The sequence below is a fragment of the Pelecanus crispus genome, chromosome 1, assembly GCF_030463565.1.
Source record: "Pelecanus crispus isolate bPelCri1 chromosome 1, bPelCri1.pri, whole genome shotgun sequence".
In the NCBI taxonomy this organism is placed as follows: Eukaryota; Metazoa; Chordata; class Aves; order Pelecaniformes; family Pelecanidae; genus Pelecanus; species Pelecanus crispus.
In genome coordinates, this window is record NC_134643.1 from 14698824 (window position 1) to 14716698 (window position 17875).

Genomic DNA, 17875 nt, shown 5'->3' on the forward strand with positions numbered 1-17875 from the left:
ACAAATTAATAGAGCCAGGAAATGAATATCTCTACCCAGTACTGCCATGCATCATACTTTGATTGTACTGTTGTAAGAATATTTAACCTTGGGTAAAAATATAACACTGGGATCATATAAATGTTCTTCTGTGTAGGGGAACTGCAAGAGAAGGGCAGAGATTTGTTAACATTTCTGAATTCTCATGGGACTAAACTGCATAGTGAAGAAGCTTATTGCTACAAGTGAGAGAGGAACTGGTCATCCACACTTCTCCATGTTTAAGCAGATTGAATCACAAGAAGTCATAGCTCAGGAAGATTTTGTTCCATATATTTTTTATTCAGGGCAGATTAGTTTTTTGAGGTGGAATTAGGTGCCATTACCATTAGAATGGTCATTCCATTAGCCAAAACAATTTCTCCAATTTCTCTTCATATGATTTCTTGTCAAATCATATGAACAGGAATATTTTACAGACAAGCAGTCAGGCAGAAATCATTTGTTGTCTTGCAGAACAAGGTTCTAGCAAGAAATTGAATCAACTCTGCAAGTGAAGCATGGATAAATGTAAAGCTAATGAGAACTTAACTAGAGTAAGTTTCTCTTCACTATCGTCTGGTACCACAGAGCAAGAGTTACAGTTAAAGACACTTCCTGTCTAACCAGATGATACTTAGGTTCCAAGGCAGTTAATAGAGGCATTCTGTAGCTTTTAACTAAGTCCTTATTAGACTAATAATTTAGATTTCTACACAGCTGTCATACAACTCTGTTCTTCTTCCATGAATGGATCATATAAAGCACAAACTTGGCCGTAAGTATTTCCATGTAAAAAGGACAGATGTTTTTCTGGGTCTTACAAATTCATGTCACGTGATTTGACGTGGCATTCCTATGCTGCATATTTTTCCTTTGCACTTTGATGAAGGCAATTCAACTAATTTATCCAACATTTTGTAATATAGTTATATATTAACATATAAAAACATATATACCACTTAATTGCAGTCTTGCTGAATAATCAAAGTAGAACTAGTGCTTTTATCTTTTAGGTTTCTTTGAAGACATTACCAGCTATGTGCATGTATCAATTAAGAACTAGAAAATTTCTACCTAAAAAAGTAAAGATAAGACAAAAAACCCTACCGACAAGAATGTGCAATCTTCTGCCTTAAAGTCTGAGGTGTTCTTTCTCGTCTGTGCAGCTGTCCTTGCAAGAGCTCTTGGTTATATACTGGTCTCTCCACACAATACCTCTGGGTTTGCTCATGACATGTTTCATGTTCTTGAGCATGTTCCATAGTTGATCTCACGGAGCAGGAGCCAAGGAAGAACAGTTCCACAGTCTCCACTGAAAAACCTGGACACAGACAAAATAAGTTTGGTTACGTTTTTAACCTTGGATTTGGCATTTCCTTTCAAAGACTGTATTTTGACAAGCTAGAGCCAAAAACTGTGAATGCAGTTTAAAAGCACTAATTAGATAGTCTGTAACAGCAGTAAGTAAATAAACCACACTCACAATCTTTACTACATGGAAGCCATTAATTTATGCTCCTCTTAGGTAAAGAAACCTTTTTCATTAATTACTCTGTAAATAATTGCAGAAACAAAATTGGAAGGTTATCTTCATGCTCATCTGGATTTTCCCTCCTCAAGTTTTTAAAGGAAATGTCAGTGTTAAAGGGAGATTACTTTATTGCTGAGTTACTTCCTGCTCACTCACAGTCACATCCATCTCCAAAAGACAGAACTCCAATTTTAGCACTGAGAAAGCCACTTCTTTCTTCCAGATAGCCAGTTGCTTCCCGCATCCATCCACCTGCTTTCCCCTCTGTTTCAGACGCTTCTTTTTCCAGACAGCATCCCAAGGATGCACAGTTCACTACTTTCAAAAAGTTATTCTTTCAATGGATGTGCCACTTACTGCTATTCTCAGTCCTGCTCCCACTAAAACAGAAGTCAGGAGATGTACACAATTTTTAAACTAGCCAGAAGGTTTGTAAACATCTATTTGTCTGATTCAGTGCCATAAACATCTTAACATGTTTAGGAGATACTCTGTTAATTCCTTTGCCCCGTGTTGGCTGCTACTAGAAATATGGGGCAAGGAACGTAACTTCAAATTATGAGCAAAATGACAGGACTGCTATATCGTTAACCAGAGATGCTGGCTAGCGCTACATTTGATGACAGAACATGAGTGCAATGGGAAACAGAGCCATAATTGTGAACAAGGCCCTTGGGCTCAAGTCCAGCAAGTCACTTAAAGCATGTGTTTGCCTTCAACCAAGGGAGCTAACCCAGAGGTGTTTAGTTTTTAGCTGTACATCAATACCTTCCTAGAAAAGGGCTACCACGAAGAAATTAAACAAACTGCTTCCTAAACACTCAGACAAAGCTAACCACGATTGGCCCAACATTCTCATTCAGCAAATACAGTCTGCCTGGTAACAAAATACTAATATTGCTACCTAAGCCTTCAGTCTGACAAAGGTGCTGGAATTTTCCACTCAGGGCTTGCTGTTCTCTATCACCCAGGACAGGCGCAGCCTAGCATCTCTTCCATTCTCATTATTCTGTAAGCAACATTTTCCCTATGTAGTCAGTCACAAAAGGATTTTTTACCAAAATTATAGTTTTTTTTATCTACACCACATTTGATATTTACTTCAGCTTTATTGCGTGAAATAAGATATCTAAAACTTGTTTGTGAGAACAGTATCATATCAAGGGTACTATCAGAGCTTGTTACCTTCGTATTCCTGAAACAAATCTGAAGCTTCTTTGACATGTTTCCACAGTTTCCGTTCACTAAGAAGCCTGAAGGACATTTTGTGAACTGTTTTCTCATGTTGTTGTTCAGCAGATTGGAACTCTCAGCATTTACAATTCCCTGCACCCCCCCTTCCTGCAGATTTTGATCCGTTCGATATTAGAACAGGATTGTTCTACCAGCAATTCCCATCTGAGCAGCCCTCTGGCTTTTTCCTCACCTCCATATTATCACCTGTATCTTATTTCATATTTACAGCAATGCTGTCCATACTAAGATATATGTTTGGCCACTAACATCTGTAGCACTCTTTTTCCACATCAATGTCTACCCACCTACAAATACCACTTCCTACTTCATATCTTGCCCTGTCACAGGCAGTGAGCTACCCATGAATCCTAGTGTATCGACTTCTGCCCAGTGAAACTGAAACTTTAACTACCCTAGTGTCTGCTGGAAGGGCAACACAGCAGGGCACAAGCAATCCAGGAGCCTTCTTGAGGTGCAGTGATGACAGCTTCCTGCCACAGCTGATAGAGGAGCTGACAAGGAGACATGCTCTGCTGGACCTGATACTTATAACCAAGGAAGAACTGGTCAGGAATATGAAGCCTGGGGGCAGCCTTGGCTGCAGTGACCATGAAATGGTAGAGTTCAGGATCCTAAAAGAAACAAGACATATAGCAGGCTTAGAACCCCAGACTTCAGGAGAGCAGACTTTAGCCTGTTCAGGGACCTGCTTAGAAGAATCCCATGGGATATGGTCCTGAAGAGAAGAAGGGTCCAGGACAGCATGCTGATTTTCAAGCATTACCTCCTCCAGACTCAAGAATGGTCCATCCCAAGTAACAGGAATTGAAGCAAGAGTGGTAGGAGGCCTGTGTAGATGAACAAGGAGCTCCTGACAAAACTCATACATGAAAAAGAAGCATATGGAAGGCAACAGCAAGAACAGATTATGCAGGAAGAATATAGAGACACTTCAAGCATGCAGGGACAGGGTTAGGAAAGCCAAAGTCTACCTGGGGCTGAATCTGGAGAAGGACATGAATGGCAACAAGGGCTTCTACAGGTATATCAGAAGCAAGAGGAAGACTATAGAAAATGTGGGCCCTCCACTGAAAAGGTGACAAAGGACACTGTGAAAGATGAGCTTTGCCTCAGTCTTTACTGGTAAGATCAGCCTTCAGCAATCCCAGCCCCTGAGACCAGTGGGAAAGTCTGGAGCGAGGAAAACTTAAATCAATGGAAAAGGATCAGGTAAGGGAACATTTAAACAGATTGGACATAAGTCCGTGGAACCTGATAGGACACACCCAAGAGGGCTGAGGGAGCTGGCCAGTGTCACTGTGAGGCCACTCTCAATTATCTTTGAACGGTCATGACAACTGGGGAGGTTCCTAAGGACTGGAAGAAAGGCAATGTCACTCCCACTTTCAAGACGGGTAAAAAGAAGGACCTAGGGAACTACAGGCTGGTCAGTCTCACCTTGACCCAGATCCGGGAAGGTGATGGAACAAGTAACCTTGGAAATCATTTTCAAACATGTAAGGACAAGAAGGTGATTGAGAATAGTCAGCATGGATTTATGAAGGAAAAAATCATGCCTCATCGACTTGATAGCCTTTTATGGTAAGATGACTGGTTTGGTGGAAAAGGGAACATCAGTGGTATTCTTTATCTTGTATTTTTCAAGGCTTTGTAAGGCTTTGTCTCCCATAGCATCCTCAAAGACGAGCTGATGAAGTATAGGTTGGCTAAACGGACAGTGAGGTGGCCAGAAAACTGGCTAAACTGCCAGGCTCAAAGGGTTGTGATTAGCAGCATGAAGTCCATCTGGAGGTCAGTCATTACTGGAGTACCCCAAATGTTGATACCTTGGGCCAATATAATCTAATATATTCATTAATGACTCAAATGATAGAACAGAGTGCACCTTCAGCAAGCTTGCAGATGATACAAAATTGAAGAGAGTGGTTGATGCACCAGATGGTTATGCTGTCATTCAGAAGTACCTTGACAAGCTGGAGATAGGAGCAGACAGGAACCTCATGAAGTTCTACACAAAGTCCTGCACCTGAGAGAAATAGCCCCATGCAACAGTAAATGCTGGGGATTCAATCATCTGGAAAGTGGCTGTGCAGAAAAAGACCAATAGGTCCTGGTGGACAAAAAATGTGAACATAAGCCAGCAATGTGTCCTTCTGGCAAAGGTGGCCAGCAGCATCCTAGACTGCGTTACACAGCAGGCTGGGGGAGGTGATTCTTCCCCTCTCCTCAGCACTAGTGAGGCACATGTGGAGTGCTGGGTCCAGTTCTGGGCTCCCCAGTGCAAGAAAGACATGAGCATCCTGGAGAGGATCTAGCAAGGGGCCACAAAGATGATTAACAAATTGGAGCACCTGACATATGAGGAGTGGCTGAGAAAGCTGGGATCGTTCAGCCTGGAGAGGGCTGGGAAATCGTATCAATGGATATAAATACCTGATGCGGCAGGGAGTAAACAGGCAATGCGCACAAACTGAAAAACAAGAAATTCTGTTTAAACATAAGGAAAAAAAAATTACTCCAAGCATGATCAAACACTGGAATAGGTTGCCCACAGGGGTTGTGGAGTTTTCATCCTTGGAGATATTCATAACCTGACTGGACATGACTTTGGGCAACCTGCTCTAGGTGACCCTTCTTGAGCAGGGGGGTTTCTCTATGATCTCCAGAAGTCCTTTCAAGCCTCAACCATTCTGTGATTCCATAATGGTCCCTTATGTCATTATTGACATAGAAGGTATCTTTTCTGCTAATTAATTTATGTGTTCTGGCACCATCAGCCTCATTTACAAATTAAGAAGCAATTTTAATCAGTCTTAAACAGAAAACCCACCAAAACAAATCAGAACAAACAAAAACTACAGCTGCATGCAAAAGGCACAAACCAAATCAGTTCAGAGGCTTGGTTTTGGCCAAACTGTTTCAATAAAATGAGAATATAATATCAAAACATTTCTATCCAAGGTTTTAAAAACATGCACCCCTTCTTCCTGTTCTAAAAGACATAGTAATACAAAACAGCCCCCTGCTAACCCCAAACAGTTCGGGTCCTGATTGGGATATGCACTTTCCACATTCAAGTGTGTTAAGCTTCAAGTAGATTGGTTAATATTTGGAAGCGCCACACAAGTTTGTAATGTCAATCTAGATGTGGAGAGGTCTTAAGATCTCCAGTTCCTTTCTCATTTCTGTATACATGCCCAGACTCTTCCAGGTACTATGAGCATGTACAGAACAACAGAAGTTCAGTCCTGCCTCTCTTTGTCATGGTGAAATAAATGATGCAGGTGTATTTGACTAACTGAACAGGGCTCAACTCTAAATCAGTTATCCAGATGATGGCAAGTGTTAGTCTGAAATACTACCAGAGGTCACAATCCAAGTGTCACCATCACTCAGTCTGAAGGTTTTTAAACAGTAGATTGAGCATTTCTGATTCTGCTTCAACAAGGAATTTACATTGCACTGAATCATGAGAACCATCTAACACAGAAGTAAACCTGAGGGAGGATAAGATAGGATCTTGTGTTTAGCTATGGTTCGCAGTGGATACCAGAACATAGAGAACAAAGCACGTGCCACTAAAAGAGGTCCTAATCCACCCCAAAACTATAGCTGGATGCATCATTTTCTGTATTCCATGTCATGTCACCAACTTCATCTTAACAGCCCTACACAACCATGCTTCTCTGATGATCATTTTGAATACTAAGCTGTAGATAATACAATAAAGATGAAAGTCTTTAATATTGTCCATCTCTTTTGCAAAAGCACACACAGAGCAAAGATTGAGATGCTCGTGTTTACAGCAGATGATACACATTGTCCATAGAGTGCCAAAATAGCAGCATTTCATGACTGGTTGAAGTGTCTCTCCAAGTATTTGCTCAATAGCAGCATGACAAACCGCCAACAGAGATATCCAAGGCTTGGAAATTCAGCCTTGCCCTTCACTCCCAGCATGCTCAAGGAAGAGCAAAAGCAGGTACTGTCGTTTTCATGAAGACAAAGTTTACTGCTATGAGTTCTGAAAACCCCCAGACCTTTATCCAAAGCAAGAGAAAGACAATCTCTGGGCATTTGAATATTAATTAATAGTGGAATACTGCTCTCGGACAACCTTTGAACTGCATGGCAAGAATAAAATTAAAAAGCTACAAGAAACACTGCCATTAATCTTATCAACCAGATAAGAGCTGAGCTGAAGTAGTTAAAAGCTGTATGCAAAAGACTTAAGAGTTGGCCATTCTTTATCTGACTGATAAAGGCCTGTCTTATGTCTTTACTGCTATTATCAAAATGAAGGTGTTAAAGGGAAAAAAAAAAAAAGTGAAGCAAACATCAATTTATAATGCTATCACTAATAATTAAGTACTTTCTCTTCCCAATCTTAGATGATAAAGGACAGCTGTCAAGCTATCTACATTGATTCTTGTAGAGGACAATAATTTTTGATCCAGTCCACATGAATTAGATTGCAGCCATGAAATTTATAAGGACCATGATTTGGCTGCTGTTCCTTAGATTCAAAATATGACTACGAGGAGAGAAAAAAATAAAAAAAAAAAAGCTGGAGACATGAAGAATAGTGTACTGTGTGACTATTGCAGCTTTAATAGGTTTATAATTACAAAATTGGTCACTTTTGCTCTTAACCTTGTGTATCTAACCTGAATGTATCTGAACTACCTAATGCAACATGGGCTGTCAGCAGCAGATCCATTCGCTTACCTGTTTTAAAAGAGCAGAAAAACTTTCTTCCGGTAGCTAAGCACCGAGTTGCTTTAAATAGTGGAAAACCACAGGTGGACAGTACTAGTACAGTGTTATAGTAGAAAAACACATCTGTGCTGGGGAATGCCAAGTTTGATCATGAACTACAAAGTCTATGAAGTATTTTGTATCTTTAAGCTTACAAACACAGGTGACAATCAAAGGGCTGGAGGAAATACTGCCCTTCTATGTAAAATATGTTCTCCCAAATGTACACTGAAAAGCAGAGTTATTCCAAGGTCCGTTCCTACTGTCTGAAGAGGCTAGACACAAAAACTGAGGCAATTTTAGGAACCACATGTTCTCTCATTTATTTCTTTCCTCTCTGGCCTCATTCCCCAGTGCCCTATGCTGTTCCACTTATCACCTTGAGCGATATGTATAAAATTAGACCAAGCCGGAATAGAAGATTTTTTTAAAACGAGCACAAAGGTGTAAAATGACTGGGTGGGGTCATAAGGAATGTGTTCTCCTAGTTTTCTTGGACTGTGCTTATCATCCTCATTCCTCCTCCACTACTCCCACTAAATCCACTAACAAATAGATTGTTTAGACCTGTAGCCTTCATGTAAAGCTTCACAAATTCAGAAATAACTTGTGAAGCAAAGAGAATTTTCCTTGTGTAAGCTAAGAAATGCACTCCAGGAGTGAACACCTGGGGGGGTGGGGGAGTGGGGAAATCAGGACCGTGAATTTCTATACAGCTCTTAGACAGGCAAAATTTCCACTCTATTCCACACAGAAAGGCAAGATGGCTACATAAACAGTGTTGGGTTGTGTGATAAAAGCCTCTCCACACACTCACAGAATTACTCAGAGGGACAATGGCAGGACAGAGTGCCTGGATAATACCCTGCTGGGCTACTCGAGGGCCATCACAGGAGCCATCAGCCCACCAAAGGCTAATCTCCACCAGTCCAGAGCAGCACAGGAAGGTCAGCTATGGGACCATGGCAGTCCTTGCCAGCTCTGGGTATGACAGCATCTGCCTATCTCTAAGAATAAGAGCACAGAGCGGTCAGCTATTGGGACCTAGGAAGTCCTGGGCAGCCACGTGTGTGCGCATGTGATGGTTTGTACCAGCAGCTGTAGTGGGGCTACGGCACTGAGTGCTCATACGCCCAGCTGCCAGCAACCGGGCAGACTGAGTGTCTGAGCCCAGCTGCTGGAGCGAGCCGGTGCGTGTCTCTGCGTGTATTCTCGCTATTGGACCTCCATCCTGCTTAGCCAGAGAGGGGAAGAGGATGAGGCTGTCAGGGTTGCCTGTCTAATGTCTGTGACTTGCCACGTATATATGTAAATATGTTGTGTATACGTGCGTTCTCTGTGCGTGTGCCTGCTGGGAATACATCTTCAGCCTTGATACTGGTTGGACCTGGGAATGGGGAGCAGCAGCAGCAGCCTCACCTTCCTCAGGCTGTTAGATTCAGTATGATGTATTTTCCTCTCTGATCTGATCCACTGAAAAGAGCATAACAACAACATGTGAGGCACAGAGATCCTTGTCTCAGAAAATGGTAACAAATTGGACCTATATAAAAAAAAAAGATTACGTAACTGATAAGGAGTATTTTATATTTCATGTTCCTTGCCAAAAAATACTTCAGCCTCTAAAGATTTACTCCATGGACTAATGAATTCATTAGTATCTTAACAGTATCTCCTATCAACCAGCAATCTTACGTTTGTTTTCAACAAGATGATGTTTTGGGAACCTGTTATGATGATTGAGCACATGAGGAAAACACCTGGAACACTTTGAGCAGCAGAACACTGGTCTCTTTCCCTCTCAGATAGACAACAGATGGCTTCTGTTTCCAGTGCAAACACATTGATGATCAGGAAAGCCCATGGAAATATGATCGTTCTTATTCCTGCTTTTTGTGGCTTTAGTGACCTTGGGTCTGAATCTGCCATCCTCACCCCTTTTGAAATCCAAAAGCAGTAGCTAGTGATAGTGGAATCAGATAAGTTAATCAGAATGGTACCATGGCTGCTGACCCCTTTGTCATGCTTAAGCCAACTGATAAGGATGTACACCCCCTCAGAGACTGGTAATCATTAGCTGGCTTCATTTTTCCAGAGGCAATCCACTGTCAAAAACTTTTTTGGAGCAGTCTTCATTGTAAAGCTCCAGTTGATGGGAGAGAACATAAATCAAGATCATGCATACACACCGAGCTAATTCAGAAAAATTTCTTCATGTGACCTCAGTGCACCAATGACCTCCAGTAGCTGTTTCACCTTTTCTGGCAAAGTGGAACAAGCAGACATCAAACTAGTGCCTGTGCAGAAGGGAGAAGTCACACGATACCCTTCCTTCAGCAGAGAAGCCACCAAAAGAGTCCTCCCCCTCTACCTGCTTCATCAACCCTGTTTACACACATCACTAGCCTCTCAAGCACTGCATCAAGCTAAAAAAAAAAAAAAAGAAAAACCAGAAGGTTGTTACTTATAACCAGAATAATTTCAGTCATCGTGTTTACAGTGCAAACCTCTCAAACCACAGGGGAAGCTGAAGGAGAGTAAAACACAGTGTGGTCACAGGAAGCAATGACTGGGGTGGGGGGAGGGAAGAAAGAGAGGTTTTAGTATGGGATTTTAAGTTTATATTCCAGTTTCACTGCTGAAAACAAGGTATGAAGTAACTACCTTACTTAACTAATATGAGGTTTGAAATGTCTCCAAGGATCCTCTATGAGGCTCTCTTCCTAACAGTTCCTGAAAGGATTTGCGACTCTGCAGAACAGGCTACAGACATTGTCACGCCTGAAGAAATTCCTGAAGAACTGTTGCTTCTGACAAAGCCAAAGAACTTCAGCATAGGGCAGATGCTCTCTGGGAAAGTAGTAACGATAACTATTTATCTAAGCTGCAACCCTCTTCCTGCAACTCTCTCCTAGAGAGAGAAGTCAACTTCCCTATCCATGTTAGGATCTGCATTTGGAAGAAATATTTCATTCTTGGCAGCTACTTTACTACACATGTTTTCTATGCATCTCTTTTGTGCACTATGTATCAAACCAAATCCTACAGGAGCAGGGAGTAGGACATGACTTGTGACAGATCCTGTCCCCACTTATGCAACTGCTGCTTGGTTAAGATTGTATTAGCCAAGCAATAGCATTTTCCTGTCTCCTGTGTACTTAAGAGTGTTGCTTCATGTTCCAAAGGCGATTGCCAGCCAGTGGGAATGACCTTCCTCAACATCTTGATGCCGAGGTTACACATAAATGCCATGAGGGCACAGCAAACCCAGGCCAATACCGCTTTTCCTTGAAATATTTAAAACTCATAGTAAGCAAAATGAACATGTAGAGAAGTTTCTCTGGTAAGTATTTTACAGCAACCCCCTGCTTTATTTGCAGATTCACCTTATGGCTTTGCATTTCTTCTGTGGCTGACGACAGAGCTCACATTTTAATGTGAGACAGCCCTGTGCCTGTTCTTAACTAAATAAGTAAAAAGACTAACCTTCATACAGCTAAAGAAATTACTCCACAACCTCAAACAGAGCAGTCAAATAAGATAGACAATATACAGAAATTGCTTTGGACCGACAGTAGTTACTGGTTGGCGCTGAACATGTTCCTGTGTTGAAGGTTCCATGCTACAGAGTATAGGAGTGATAAAACAACCTACCAGGGTCATGTCCTTGCAGGTATACTTTAATTTTACTAGGCTACTGAAGCACAGGACTTTCAGATGTGTTGGTCAGGTCTTCATAAATCAGTGGCATTTATTAGGTAGAACTGAAGATATGTATATTCTGTGAAGGGCTCTAAGAGAGTAGTGGTGTTCATCATCCAAGCATGCAGTAAAGCTAAGAATCCACCTACCAAGACATCATCTATACCAGATTTGTAAAGATGTCGGTCACAGAGTTTAGTTCAAACAGGTCTATAGGGGCAAAGAGTTCTCCAACTGACTCTTGAAGTGTGTTTGGCAGAACAACCGAGGATGAATGGATTCCTGCAACAGCTAGCACTAAAACAGGGTGCCATAACGAAGGAACTGGAAGAGCAACAAGGGTGTCTGGGCTGAGGATCATCAAATGAAATGAAGAACGGTTTACAGAGTAATTTTCTGGTGAATTCTTGCAAGAATCTTCCTTCCTCAGAAACACATATGCAAAAGAAACAAATGCCACCAGAAAGTAGGGAAAAAGAAAATCAGACTCCCTACATCTGTAGTAAGTTAAAGACTCAGGTCACCTGTTCAGCTCTATGGACACAAATACAGCACCATCTATAGCATTGCAATGCCACAGTAAAAGAGATCATAAGCATCAATTTTAAACATGAAAGTGGCAAATAAATAAAAACAGAAACACTTAATACAGAACTGAAAACAAGAAAACAAGAAGTATAGAGCAAAATTCCAAGTTGAACAATGAAATGGACCAGAGACAGAAGATCAAGAAACAGTAAACCTGCAAGAAATAGGGAGGGCTTAGAAAACAACGTTATGTGAAAGCTGTATAGATATCGCACATCCTAGTAAAGCAGGAGATACAGGGTTAAATCCCAACATGCTGAAGTGGTAATTGAACTTGGGTCTAGCTTTCTCTGGGAAAGGACTTTAACCAAGCTATGCCATAAAGTTATGACAGCAGCAGCAAAACTTCAGTATGTAGAGAAGATATTACAGATGCCTGTATCTATGAAAGATCTGTGGTTTTGTTCCTGACATGCCTCAGCTTAACAGAGCTCCGTGAGAACAGGAACAAGCAGTTCCCCGTGGGCACCTCTGAGTAGCAATCCAAGTTTTCTCCTGGACGGTATATGGAGTTTTGAATTCTGCTCCATGAAAACCACGTGCCCAAAACTGAAATTTTGTAACGCCTAGTCAGCTCAACCCTTAATTTGATCCGGCCCTACTAGAATAAACTCCAACAAGGATGTTTTAAATGACAGACACTGCAATCTTTGATTTGGATTGGAAAATCCTGTCCACGCTTTAGTTATGAGAGGTTTTCTGAGGAGTTCTCAAAAGTCCCAGCCCTGCCTCAGGACCTGATGTCTATAAAATAAATGAAAATGAACAATCTGACGTTAGCTCTAGCCCAGTCTAGGTCTCAGAATCTCAGGTTTTCAATTCATAGATTAAAATCTATTAATTAGCTAAAAAAAAAAACAACCCAAACCAACCCATAACAACACAAGGACGCAAACAAGATTGGACATACAAAATGGCAGGCAACAGTCAAAGCAGAGCAGCAAAACTTGATCCACTGCCTGTGCGAAACTGGTAAGAATTCTTCAGTGAAGGCTGGAGAAAGAGAGACTCCACCCAGGCAGTGGAAATACAGATTAATTGTCAAAAAACTCAGAAGGTGGCAATCACACTATTGTTTGTCACATGGAAGGTCTTCCCAGCTTGCTACTTCACAAAACAAAAGAAACAGTTAATGCAAGTCTTTGAGAATACTAACCCAAGTTACCACATAGACCAGTTATTCATATATGTACTCATGATCATTAATAAAATCTAAATCTTACCAACACAACTGACTTGCAAAACCCATTCAACTGCCTGCACAAACACAGCCGTACCTTCATAGCCATGGAAATAACTGACATTGTCTGTTTGTCTATAGCTTTCTCATTACCTGGGCACATGGAAAATAACTACAAGACCTGGACTTCATTGCTGCTTACACTTCCGAAGAGCAAAAAGTGATAGATAACTATGTATAAAATAATAGCAACGGCAGGTCTTGTAGCCACATTAAGAAATACTATTAAGAAGGACTATCAAGAAATACCATCTAGCAGGACAACATCATGCTGGCTAACAGATCTACGGAAGGAAACACATCAGAGTAAGGAAGGCATTTAATTCATTAAACTTAACTGGGAAATCAATTGGCTAATTTGAGCTTGAGAATTTTGGCTTCAGCATGGTCTTCTTGTGCTAAAAGTTAGAGATCTACCAAACGAACAGACAGAAAAACACAGGCTTTAGAAAACCAGTTCTTATGGAAAAATTGTATCCGCAATGAGATAGACAAAAAAAATATCAGCCAGCAGTTCACCTTCATCAGATTCAGAAGGAAGTGAATGCTGGATCATGAGGAAATGCATGAGAGATGCCAAAAGACCGCTGAGTAAAGCTATTCAGAAAAAAAGTGACTAGTATGAAGAAATGAGGGAACCCACAAATGCTATTGAACCTTGAGTTGCGAATTAAAGCAACCCATTTCAATGTTGAAGAGAAGATGGCATAATTAGTAGACAAGAATGAAAGACCTTCTGGCTTTCTCCTCGTGTGCGAATGTTAGCACAGGAAGAATGGATGGCTGAAGTAACACAAGTTCTTCCTAGGAATTTTGCATACTCTGATTTAATCATCAAATTGATATCTAATGTACATGCACAGATACAGTGTCATTGTAATTTCATTATTCTTTGAGATCCACTGTCCTTCCATTATTCAGTTAAAGGTCTGATGCTACCATGTAGGACAACAATTTGAGAAACTGCCTGTGAGATTGCTTTTGCTCAAGGACCTGGGTGCACTCAGTGGATAATGCAACAGAATGGGCAAGTCCGATGTGTACTTCAAGGGGATTTGATTTGGGGTGAAAATAGTCAAGAACTGAATGGTATCATTTTAATTGCTGTATAATGCTGTATGTTATCACTTTTATGGTTACTATATGCCATATCAATGGTATTACAGTAAGAATTGCCCAGACTGACGAAGAATGAACTTTGGTGACAGAACCAGAACTGGCTTCAGCATGCAACAATCCAACACCACACACCATCTCTCCTGCCCTGAAAGACTTATGACAGATGGAGCCCAAAGTCATGGACTAAATGAACCCAACGGTCATTTTAGAGGGATGGCCCATAGACTAAGGGAATGATATCTGTGTGCATATACTAAATGACAGGAAAAGTGGTGGTGATTAACTGGAATGTTTTGGAAAGGGTAGGACCTGGGCATGACGTAGATGGTATAGAACAAGGAGTGGATACTGTCCTGGTTTCAGCTGGGATAGAGTTAATTTTCTTCCACAGGCTTAATTTTCTTCCTAGTAGCTGCACAGTGCCATGTTTTGGATTTAGTGTGAGAATAATCTTGATAACACACTGATATTTTGTTGCCAAGCAGTGCTGACACTAGTCAAGGATTTTTTCAGCTTCCCATGCTCTGCCAGGTGCACAAGAAGCTGGGAGGGAGCGTAGCCAGGACAGCTGACCCAAACTGGCCAAAGGGCTATTCCATACCATATGGTGTCATGCCCAGTATAGAAACTGCGGGGAGTTGGCCGGTGGGGAGAGAACCACTGCTCGGGGACACACTGGGCATCGGTCAGCAGGTGGTGAGTAATTGCATCGTGTGTCACTTATTTTAAATATTCTTTTATTATTATTATTTTCCCTTCCTTTTCTGTCCTATTAAACTGTCTTTATCTCAACCCACAAATTGTACTTCTTTTTTTCCCGAATTCTCTCCCCCATTCCACTAGGGACGGCAGGAGTGAGCAAACAGCTGTGTGGTGTTTAGCTGCCTACCGGGTTAAACCACAACAACTATAATAATAGTCAAAGCAGATAAACACATGCTCAGTTCTTCTTTCTCACATTACTAGCAAAAGAACAACAGTATTGCAGCCATGTGCTAGATCTGTGCCTCAGTAATGCATGATTTCAGCATCATGTTAAATAATAACCAACTTCCCATGTGGTTTTGGAACATTTAAGTTCTAAAGACATCGCGTCCTTGGGGACAGACTACTATACCTATGAAGAGCTGTGTGCTAAAGATATCATCAAGATATCAAGTCCACAGTAATGGACTAGAAACTCCAAACAAAAGGCAATACTTGATGGCTGTTTAGTGCCCCAAGTCTTCAGATCTGATGGCTGAACCCAACAGAGCACTTCAGTAAGCACTCAGCTCAGAAAACTGGGCTCAGTCTGTGGCAGAGGCTAAAGACTTCACCATGTCCTATGCCCCTTCCCCCAGGATCACGCTCAGCCATCTTCACTTTAACTGTAAGTATGTCAGCCTTTAAGCAAACTGTTACCCTACACAGAGTTTGTACAGTACAATCAAAAAACCCGTATCAGCACTGGACAGACTACTTAGGCAGAGGAAATCGAGTTTAGTGATCAGAACCCAAGCCTGGAAGTAGCAGCAAGTTTTCTTCTTATTGGACTTTAGAGCTTTCTTTCCTTCACTGAAATGTGATTCTGCTTATAACACAATACTGCCCCAGCTCCCCCCACAAATAAAAGGTATTTAAGCGTAATGAAGCTTTTAGCACGAGACTGCTGAGTTCAAGGCCCTCAAGTCTACACGAGGGTGTGTATGCTATCTGAAATGAATACGCTTTATCAGCTATCAACAGCAGCTTTGCATGGATCAAACTCCCTTCTCTCCCTATACTCTTTCCCCATTCCATTTCAGAGATGTTTCACAGTACATTGCAAGACAATTAATAAAATACTTCAGTTCAGGAATACTGCTAAATGCAGAACTGGAACACCTATCGTGTCCTGAGAAGGCTTGGAATTGCCATAAACCAAGTATTTCAAAGTGAGATTACTACCACTTGAGGAAGGCCAATGCGAGAGTTGATCCCCACAGAGTTAATTCAGTGCAAGTCACCTACATGTGCTTGCTTCTGACACTGTGCAGTTAATTACCTTAGCTTTTCCGTTTCTACAGCAGCTAGTAAAGTAGCATCCTACTTATGAAAATTCTGTAATATAAATCAAGACACCTGTTAACCCAGAATACATTCTATTCTATAAAAGTCTGTCTGAAAATTTTAGTTGTCCTTTGTGAAAGCTTTGGCCAAAAAAACTCCAGTGGCCAGACCCTTGTTAAACTGTCAGTCATCCCCATCCAAACCAGTGCTGTGCAACTGTGTTACTGTGACAGATACAAAGAATTGTGAATTTACATTCTGCTGAGTCATCAGCAGAAATAATGGCAGTAATTTTTTTTTTTTTTCTTTTTCTTACTACTGGAGTATCTCTAAATGCCTGCTGCAACAGCCATTTGGGTTATCTGAAATTTTGAAGCATACTGAAAGAGCTTTCAACTATATTTCAATGTTCAGACAATGAAAAGTTTTGCAACAGCAGTATGGGCACCAGCACAGCAAATTTAAGCCTACTTACTTTTCTGGCTGGCCTTTCCTGGTTGCTTTCACTGATCCTTGTCAGGAGTTCAAAATGCTCCTGCAGTTCGCAGACCAGAGGTTGAAAAATACTGACACGGGGAAAGCCACAACCTTATTCTTTGCCAGAAAACTGGGGGGTGGATGCAGAATAGTTCAGTCAAGGTTTTGGGAAGGCTCTGAAGATCTTTGGGTTGAAGCAGGTAACCAGGCGCAAAGCAGTTATTTCTTGTTGTTACAAGACTTCTCGGACGGTCGCTCTGACCTAAACTGACAGCCCGTAGCTTAAAGTCAGAGGGCTGCAGTCACTAGACAAGGAAATGACTGATCTCGCAACCTTCCTCTGGTTTCCCCTTTCATTTTTCTCCTGCAGGTCAGCCCGGGCGCTCTGCGCGTATCTTACCGTCACCAGCAGCGTGGGTGCTGCCTGCTGCCCGGGCAGCCTCCGAGCTCCAAGGAGCGCCTTCAGGAGGAGGCGCAGACCAGCCCGGCCGCCTCGGCACGGCGCCCAGGCGGGCACCGCGCTCACAAGCGCCTGCTCACCCGCTGCCCTGGCCCACCGAGCGCCGGCAGCTCCGCCGGCGGGGAGGGCGCGGGGCGAGGAGGCAGGGGCCGGCGGGCAGAGCGGGCGAAGGGAGCAGGGAAGGCACCGGGCGAGACCCCCCGGCACCACCCCCAGGCCAGGCCCCGGCCCGGGGCGACCCGGCTGGCGCCGCAGGCACCGGGAGAGCGCGACCCCGCCGCGGCGCTCCTCACGGCGAGGCTCGCCCCCTCAGGCGGGACCCCGCCGCGGCCGGCCCCGCACGCCGCGCTCACCTCCGCCAGCCCGGCCGCGCTCCGCTCGCCTCCGGGCGCTGCCCCCCTCCAGCCCGGCGGCGATGGCACCCGCGACGGCGGCCGCGTGCCGCCTCCCCTCCGCGCCCAAGGTGAGCGCAGGGAGCGGGGCGGGCGGCGGCGGCGGGCCGCCAGCCCCCGCCTCCTCCCCTGGCCGGCCGCGGGCGAGCGCGGGCGCGGCTGGGACTCGTAGTCCCCCGCCCCGCAGCCCCCGCCGGGCGCGCTCCCGCCGCGGCCTACAAGCCCCAGAATGCCGCGGGGCCGCCCGCGCGCGCCCCCGCCCGGCGGCGCCGTTGCGGCCGCTACCGGCGGGGTGGGCG

General features: G+C 43.2%; 1 protein-coding gene across 10 annotated transcripts in view; it reads right to left on the minus strand.

Annotated features, from left to right (window-relative positions):
• SLC26A5 (solute carrier family 26 member 5) overlaps positions 1 to 17577 on the minus strand; it is a 42246-nt gene extending 24669 nt beyond the window's left edge. For 5 of the 10 annotated variants that reach the window (XM_075715213.1, XM_075715221.1, XM_075715168.1 and 2 more), the window contains exons 1-2: positions 16723 to 17108; positions 1129 to 1342 (exon numbers count right to left, since the gene is read on the minus strand). In XM_075715213.1, coding sequence (XP_075571328.1) covers positions 1129 to 1283 — 155 coding nt within the window. In that variant the 5' untranslated portion in view covers positions 1284 to 1342; positions 16723 to 17108. Of the gene's footprint in view, positions 1 to 1128; positions 1343 to 2737; positions 2758 to 16722; positions 17109 to 17537 lie in introns of those variants that run through there. The other 5 variants (XM_075715174.1, XM_075715183.1, XM_075715191.1 and 2 more) reach the window with 5 other exon arrangements.
• Positions 17578 to 17875: the final 298 nt, after the last annotated feature.